Source organism: Mus pahari, chromosome 9 (assembly GCF_900095145.1).
Source record: "Mus pahari chromosome 9, PAHARI_EIJ_v1.1, whole genome shotgun sequence".
Classification (NCBI taxonomy): Eukaryota; Metazoa; Chordata; class Mammalia; order Rodentia; family Muridae; genus Mus; species Mus pahari.
The window spans coordinates 86,344,061-86,352,531 of NC_034598.1; the positions used below are offsets into that span (position 1 = coordinate 86,344,061).

General features: G+C 38.0%; 1 protein-coding gene across 2 annotated transcripts in view; it reads left to right on the forward strand.

Moving 5' to 3' along the window:
* The window catches only part of Mybpc1 (myosin binding protein C, slow type), an 85,919-nt gene extending 77,448 nt beyond the window's left edge, over nt 1-8,471 (forward strand). Inside the window, exons 27-31 of one of the 2 annotated variants that reach the window (XM_029542389.1) lie at nt 641-800; nt 1,989-2,125; nt 3,819-4,005; nt 7,004-7,046; nt 8,176-8,471. In XM_029542389.1, coding sequence (XP_029398249.1) covers nt 641-800; nt 1,989-2,125; nt 3,819-4,005; nt 7,004-7,017 — 498 coding nt within the window. In that variant the 3' untranslated portion in view covers nt 7,018-7,046; nt 8,176-8,471. The remainder of the gene's footprint in view (nt 1-640; nt 801-1,988; nt 2,126-3,818; nt 4,006-7,003; nt 7,047-8,175) is intronic. The other variant, XM_029542390.1, reaches the window with a different exon arrangement.

The following is an 8,471-nucleotide window of genomic DNA, read 5'->3' on the forward strand; positions in this document are numbered from 1 at the left end:
TGTGTGTGTGTGTGTGTGTGCATGCGTGCGTGTGTGTGTGTGTGTGTGTGTGTGTGTGTGTGTGTGTGTGTGTGTGTGAATTTAAGGATTATGAGAAAAAACATCCAGGCTAAAGTCATAAAGAATAACCAAAATGGCACAAATAATACAGAAAGAGAAATAGGCAGGGTAGAGGTGATAGCTAAAATGACCTAGATTAATAAACAAATGTATTGGATACTATTAATTTTTCTCTAGTTATTTAGCTTCCTTTAATACTCATAACAGTAAATTATCACTTAAATTCTATAATTATATTTTGTCCCACAAAAGATTGATAAATCAATGAGTGGATAAGTAGATGACAGAAATTATGGGCTTATGAAAAATATAAAAATAGTAGGTGATATAAATCTAATGCATAGATAAGTAGATGACAGAAATTATGGACTTAGGAAAACTATAAAAATAGTAGATATGAATCTAATGCATAGATGAAGACTAAATTGCAAACAACTGTAGATAAGTAATGTAGTAATAAATGTAGATTGTCATTGCTTTCTATATAAAAATTAGTGCTTTTTTTAAATCAATGACACATTCTTTTTGTTCCAATCCATAGGTGATTTTCATCCAATTGTAATCGTTTTTTTCCCTTCAGGAATGGTTCACCGTCATTGAACATTACCACCGAACTAACGCCACCATTACTGAACTGGTCATAGGGAATGAGTATTACTTCCGGGTCTTTGCTGAAAACATGTGCGGCCTTAGCGAGGATGCGACTATGACAAAGGAGAGTGCAGTGATCGCCAAGGACGGTGAGTTGGGAGTGGATGGACATGCAGAAACCTTGGTGGACTCACAGGAAGAGAGTTAAAGAGAAGATAGGAAGAAAGGGAGTGAGGGTGAGCATGCTGGGAAATCAGGGCAATACTACCCAAGTAAAACTTCAGTTCTGCAGGTAAAGTGTTTTCTAGGGGAATTACATTATTATCACAGAGCTTAGAAATTTAATTCACTCCAGGTTCTGGTTGTTGTGTCTATAGGTGGTGAATGTCACACAGATAAGAAAGATGATTCATTTCTCGGTTTTCTGTTTGTTTTTTGACACCTTCAATGTAGCATTTACATGAGTTCTGCTCTAAAAGGGCCAGGAGGAGTTGAATTCTATAATTTCTGCAATCGCTCTCAAGTCCTGTAAATGAATTATTAGCTAGTTTGTATAAAAGACACAAAATTTTGGTATTTTACTTAGCGGTAATCCTAGATTGGGCAGGTTGTGAGCTATTCTAACTTACACCCCGGTCATCAGTCAAGTCCCCTGAGACTTACTGAGACTTACCCGGGTTATTTCTGCTCCACCAGTTTGCCCTGACGGCACTTCCCCAGCCACATGCCCTGGTCCATCTCCTCTCATGGCCGAATCCTCCTCTCCCTGTCTCCTTTCTCCTCCTCTCTCTCTCTCTCTCTTCTCTCACCTCTTCCTCCATGGTCTCACTTGAAACACCACCGCCCTCCACTTGATTCTCAGGTCCCACCTTTCTCTTTCTACTGCCCAATCACAGACAGACTCCAGCCTTTTATTAACCAATAGCTTTAAATTGGGGAACAAGGTTTACACTACAAATCTGGTGTACGTGAGGATACATTCGTCTGAGGGCAACTGAATTTTGGGGTTCAGAATTCAGCATGTGTGTACACAGCACCAGACCAAACCCCCAACAAAGCCCTTCTCTATAATTTCCACATTAGGACATATCTTTAATCAAGAAATTCAGAAAGATAAACTACACCCATTCAGTACTAGGTTTAGTGTCTTGTAACTACTTTAGCTTCTGCTTCAGGTGTGGCCTGCTCTGTGTGTGTCCCCATCAGAATAAATGACATGTGGCATATGCTTGTGCTTTTCTGAGAAGAAAGTTTTACTCATAAGTAAAGGATGCTAAAAATAACACACTCTCAAGCCAACTTCCTTTTTTAAACATCTTTTAATACTCATTTTTAAGGTAAGATCTATAAAAATCCAGTGTATGAAGACTTCAATTTCACAGAGGCCCCCATGTTTACTCAACCTTTGGTCAACACCTATGCCATTGCTGGTTATAATGCCACCCTGAACTGCAGCGTCCGAGGAAATCCCAAGGTACCATGAATTACTTAATTCCTAAGGGACACTGAATTACTTAAATTGATTCCAAAGCCTCTCTTTTATATTTGCCACGTTATATGGGTAAGTGAAAAGATAAACAGGCCTCCTAACTCCTATTCGAGTCTTTCTAGGGTTGGGGAGTAAAGAAAGATGGAATTTCTGGATAAATAATTATTATATTGAAATGTAGCAGTAACGGACATGGTATATGTCTTTATTATCTAGTGGATAGCTGATGAAGGAACACATGGGGTGTGGTTTCACCTGGGAAAAAGGAGGTGGTGGTGGTGTGCACACTGTGTGCCTTGAACATACACATCCTTGATCTATCAGTTGCTACCAGATTTTAAAACTTGATCTACAGGTTTGTGCTATGGGTTCATAATAGAGAGTGTGTGCTGGGGTTTGGCTTTCACCAAGAGCTCTAGAACATACTTAACAGTCACGGGATAATTCAGGGAAGAATCTAAACTGGGCTCTGCTATAATGGGGGCATCAAAACCAATTGAGGATACTCAGAAATGTTTTCAGGTTTCATCTTGTTGGTGTTTAAAATTAACAGTTAGGAGAAGTTGTTCATAGTCGTCTGTATCCCTGGGTGGCACCCAGGGAAAGTAATCTCAAATTTTGAAAGCTCTGATAGAATGAAACTTAGTAACAGTGGCCTGTTATCTTGGGCAGAATGGGGGATGTTCAAGGGAGAAGCCAGAAGGAGCATGGGAGGAAGGTACTTAATTAATGTGTAAACAGATGTGGTGTGGGTCCCTCCACTTGGCAATAAGGAAATGTTAACCCCCAGTTTAGGAGGAAGGCTCAGTCTGCTGCTGTTAGTTGGGGAGTCTCAGAAGGGTGGCATGGAGATGCTGCATGCCACCCTTCAGGAATAACACTGGGAGGTGGGAGGTAGTAAAAAGCCAAGGCCCCAGAGCTTCCAGGAATGTTCCCATCTGAGAGGTGGAAGGAGGGAGAGGAATGGATAAAAGAAAAAATGCTCTCACTCTGGGGTCTGAGAGCGACAAAGTAAGAAATGCAGAGCGTCTGAGTGATCGTGTCCCTGAGGGATCGTGTCTAGGGTGGGTATGTTTACAAAGAGAAGGAGTAAGTAGGGAATTGGGGGAGATCGATGTCTAAAATATAGACCAAGGCTCAACTCACAGAGACTCACCACCCTGGGTGATGAGTAAGTTGCTGATCTTGTGTTATTCAATCAGAACTGATCTTGTACCCCTAGATGATGAGATGTGGACAGATGTCAGAGGGGAGGGGAAATGGTGGGGGGTGGGGGGCTCATACAACTTATGAAGAATTAGAGACAATCTGAAGATCATGTTGTCTTTTGGATATTGTCTGAAAAACTACCCTGCAACACACTATTATGAACTCGCAGCACAAACCTGTAGATCAAGTTTTAACATCTGGAAACAACTGATAAATCCAGAACTTAATCCATCTGGGAAGAGCGCCCCAAGCTGTCCTCTGAACAATCCCAGCTTGCTTCTTTAGAGCCGCCCATTTAGTCTCTTGCTAGTGAAATAGAATTGGATTTGAGACAAACAGGACTGAAGCAGCTGCCCTTCTTAGATGCCCTTTCTTTCCAACCCATGCTTTTAAATCCCACCGCTGGGGTCTCCTAATATGGTCCATACATCGTAGGCTTTGACTTGACTTTCTTCAATCTGAACTTCAGCCCAAAATCACCTGGATGAAAAACAAAGTGGCTATTGTGGATGACCCAAGATACAGAATGTTCAGCAACCAAGGAGTCTGTACCCTGGAGATCCGCAAGCCTAGTCCTTATGATGGAGGTACATACTGCTGCAAAGCCGTCAATGACCTTGGGACGGTGGAGATCGAATGCAAACTGGAGGTGAAAGGTATGCCAGCTAAGAGCTTATCTGTAGGCTTAAGATATAGGATATGGCTTAAAGAACCTCGGAATGCAAAATCCATACAATATAAGGTGATGGGCTGAATTGGTGGGGACAGACAGGACACCTCTGCATTCATGCTTGTTAAGATACCTGACTGTCTGGGTTAACTTGCTTTAGTAGTTTTTTAAAATTCTTGTTAATTAAAGGAATATTATTTTCAGTGAATGTAGGTAGACAACATTGTGAGAATGAATAAAATAAGAACAGTATTGCTTCAGTGACACAGTGCATCTGCAAATGGAAGCCTAGTTAAGGGTTTATCCAGTGAAACCACAGTTAAGGAAGTCACACCGTTTGTAGTAATCTGTGAAACTACATATATATATAGATATAGATATAGATATAGATATAGATATAGATATAGATATATACATATATACATAGATATACATATATACATTCATATACTAAAGAATTTTTACAAGTTTATATTCCATTTAAGAAATGTCACAACTAATACAAGCCCAAAAGAACCACATAAGGATTTATATAGGAGAAAAATGTTATCATAAATCATCATCTTAATCACATTTCTTATTAATGGACAACAGTCTATCCTAAAGTTTTCCTTAACAAACAAATCCACTTTGGGATACCACAAGATGTCAGACAACATGATTACAATGCTTTTCTCTCATTCTTTGTTTCTCTCCTCTGATGACCAAAATATTTTATTTTCCTTGTTTATGATGAAACAATTAGAATTTAAAACTTAAAAAGATGGCTTTGTAAATACTCATCTTATTATCACGATAAATATATAAGGTATATTTTAAATAAATTTTTCCTCCTCACTTTGGCCTAGAATATAGGAAACTTTTTGGACAATGACATGTTCTTATAATGTTTCTTCCTCTTATGTTTATATCCTTGGGTATACGATAACTCAGAATTGAGTGATGAGAGATATTTCTGTGCCATAAACACAGGGCCTATGATATTCATAAAAAATTCCACAGCTCACCTACTACTGAGAAAGACCTTACGAATGTAACCACTATGCTTAGCTGCTTTCTTAGCATTAAGTGATGACTTAGGCCACATTCATAAGTATTCTTAGTTCCTAAACTTCTAGTTTTACATCAAGGTATTATTGCTATTATCAAGGTATCATTGATAAATTTCTAGCATCCAGAAGCAAAAAAATAAAAAAAATGTCAAAAATTCATGCCTTGAAAAATAACGAAATGTTAAGGGCACAAAATGATAATCTCCTAAGAAATTCAGTATTTGGAGCCTTCTATGCAAACAAGTGATATTTTGCATGCAAATGTTATACTGCTCTGAGTAATTTTATAGTAAACAGAGTAAAGACTGGATTTAATAATGAGAACAATGTATTCTTTTGTAAAAAAAAAATCATGATAAGTTATCAACTGTAATCTCTCTTTTTAATATAAGCTTTTGGTCCTAAAAACAAAGCTGAGACTGTCATTGGATTGTTTTCTGACAAGGGGTTACTTAAATGAGTTAAGTTATGTATTGAAAGGTAAGAATGTTAACTGAGAATAAATAAATACGGTACAAATATTCTAATTCTGCAGTGATATATCAAGGAGTAAATACCCCTGGACAGCCAGTCTCCCTGGAGGGGCAGCAACAGGTTCAAAAAGTTTATCCCCCACTGGATACTTTCATTTTCCGTTCCATTCCTCTTACATGAAAACGCACTTTGCATGTAAAGCTTGATTTTTCTTGGTTGCTTTTAACTGTTATTTCTTAGAAGCTCATGGCATACAGTGTTTATGCCATGAACGAGGAAGGCAAATTATCCAAGAATATTATTAATTAATGTAAAACCTGTATCTTTTATCAGAAGACTTAAATTAAGTACCAGACCAGCTCTCCCTGTAAAGTCAGAAAGCTACATTTGAGGAAACCTTTGGAAACAAGGACATTTGCCTAATGTTTTCATTTTTTCAAATGGATAAAGATGTGTTGAATATAGTTTTACAGCATAGGGAATTTATATCCGTGATGAAATTTAGCAATGGGGCACCTTAAGTTGAAGAGAGCATGTTCTGTACATTGTTGGTGGAGGATACAAAAGCAGGTGTAACATTTGGAGAGTCTCATATATAAGATTTTTTTCCCATTATAAATTCATTGGAAGAATATCTAACCTATTCCTCTCTTGGACAGTTTGGATATCTTTATGGTATCCCAATTATTTCACATTTTTATAAACTTAAAAAAAAAGGAAACATTGAGGGTCCTATGCAAACAATGTTACACATAAAAAGGTGTATAACTCGCTCTCACTTGGAAGAGCTAATTAGGAGTTTCCTGAGGCAAACAACCGGAATTAAACTCTAATGTAGCTCTATGCCTGAATTTACAGTATCTGCTTTCTGAATTTAGAGGTAATGGCAGCCCCGAGGAGAACATAAAATATCAGAGTTCTTCGTCTGAAGTCCTGTAGGTTACAGCACTCTCACCCGGGAGCTAGAGTTTAAGGCTTGACTTAGGCTAGTCCCACATCATCGGTTCCAAATAGAATATTATAAAATATACTAGTTTAACATTTATACTTGATAATTTTGCCTTTTGGAATTTCAACATATATATATGAACACTAACATTGTTAAATATTGCGTATGTTTTTCTTTTGTTGAAAAACACGATATATATATGTTGTAGGGTATTTTTTTAAGCTAACGGTTTGGAATCTCTTACCATAAATATGCACTAGTCAGATTAGCTTTGCCACCTATTCTAGCAAAGTGGTGATGCATATTATTAATTTTTTATGTATTAATGATCCTCTTGAAGTGACACCCTTCACTCTATTTTTTTTCCTTTGCCCTTCACCCGACTAAGGATTAATGAAATCACCTCACCATTGTGACCATAATTTCACCTTCAACATATACTCAACTTTGATGTCAGCACTTTATTAATGCTTACAACGTCTCTCTTTTTCTTTCTTTCTCTCCCTTAGTCGTAGCACAGTAAGGATGTTTGAATGTATATTGTCACCCAAGGTAAGCTTTCATATGGCTTTCGCATATGAAGCTTATGAATGTCATAAGCCATACCAAGCCTGTGGAATATGGCATGATTTTCATTCCGTAACCCAATGGAAACAGAACCTGCTAACCTCTAGTTTTAATTTGTATTTCTGGATCTTGAAACTAACATCCACTACTGATCCTTCTCAACCATTTCTCCTTGAAATGCAGCAAGTTCTGAATGCGGCAGAGCATGGCTCAGAGCATTTGACGTAGATGAAAATGAATGAGTGATCCCCATGCATTCTGAATTCTTTGCATCAAGGAATGGACCTGTATATTCGTGGCATCATTTCTACCAATATGTGATGTGGTTGGTTGTTTTTTTTGTTGTTGTTTTGTTTTGTTTTGTTTTTATTAAGGAGAATGAGTTTCTCAAATTTGCATCAAAGAAGTTTTAAGAATGTTCAAACAGCATGCTGCTTTGTCTGGCCATGAATTTTTTTTAGCAAGTGAAGCATTCATTAAAGGGTAGTGCAGAGTTTGGGCTTCATGGGTTCTCTCTTGAATGACACTCTGAGGTTGTGTTTTTTAAAAATATATATCTGTATAACAGGAATTCAGAAGGTAGGTATGAAATACTAGTTGGCATTTCTCTCACTCTCAGAAGGCACTAGTTCTAGTTTTTGCACAGTTTATAAATGGCCAAAGTTAAAGCAAATATTTTTTTCTCCCCCAGTGAGCTTGAATCACAATGATCTGTGTTTAATTAAAAAGAATGTTAAGAAATGGCTTTCCTGTTGACTTAGAGTCGTTCAGTCAAAACCTTTCCATCACCCATGGAGGGTTCCCCAAACCTCTCAAAGGGCAGTACACTCTCCAACGGGTGGGATTTAAACCAAGATTGAACAACAGTAGAGGAGTAAATTATTATGAGTCTGCCAGGAACTTGATCCCCAACCCCAGATGCCAAGTGCATTATATTCCAAATGCATTAGAACTAGGAGGAGATTTCAAATAGGGACTGCGCAAGTCCTGTAACTAACAATAACAAAACCAACCCCGTTTGTAGGCTTGTAGGCAACTATTTCAGGAGCGTTCTCTCCGTCATCTTCTACATAGCTGCTTTTAACGGTCCCTTTTTCCATTTTGTCTTCTCTAGGTGGGCTGTCCTTCTGCAGGCTCCTCCTGCAAGGCGTGCCTCCAAACATAATTGATTCCTATTTGCGAGACTTACAATCAAGCAATCCCGAGGAATACTGAGGGCAGGGCACTGCTTCTAGACACACCACTGCTTTGACATTTGATTGAAAACGGATAGTACTTTCTGGTTTTCTCCTAGGCCCTCAAGTGTGGTCACTTTCTTTCCTCCTAACCTTGAAAAAAGTAAAAAAAAAAAAAAAATGTTTGCACAGATTGCTTAATTAAAAATTGCAAACAAAGTCTCTTGTGCTGTCA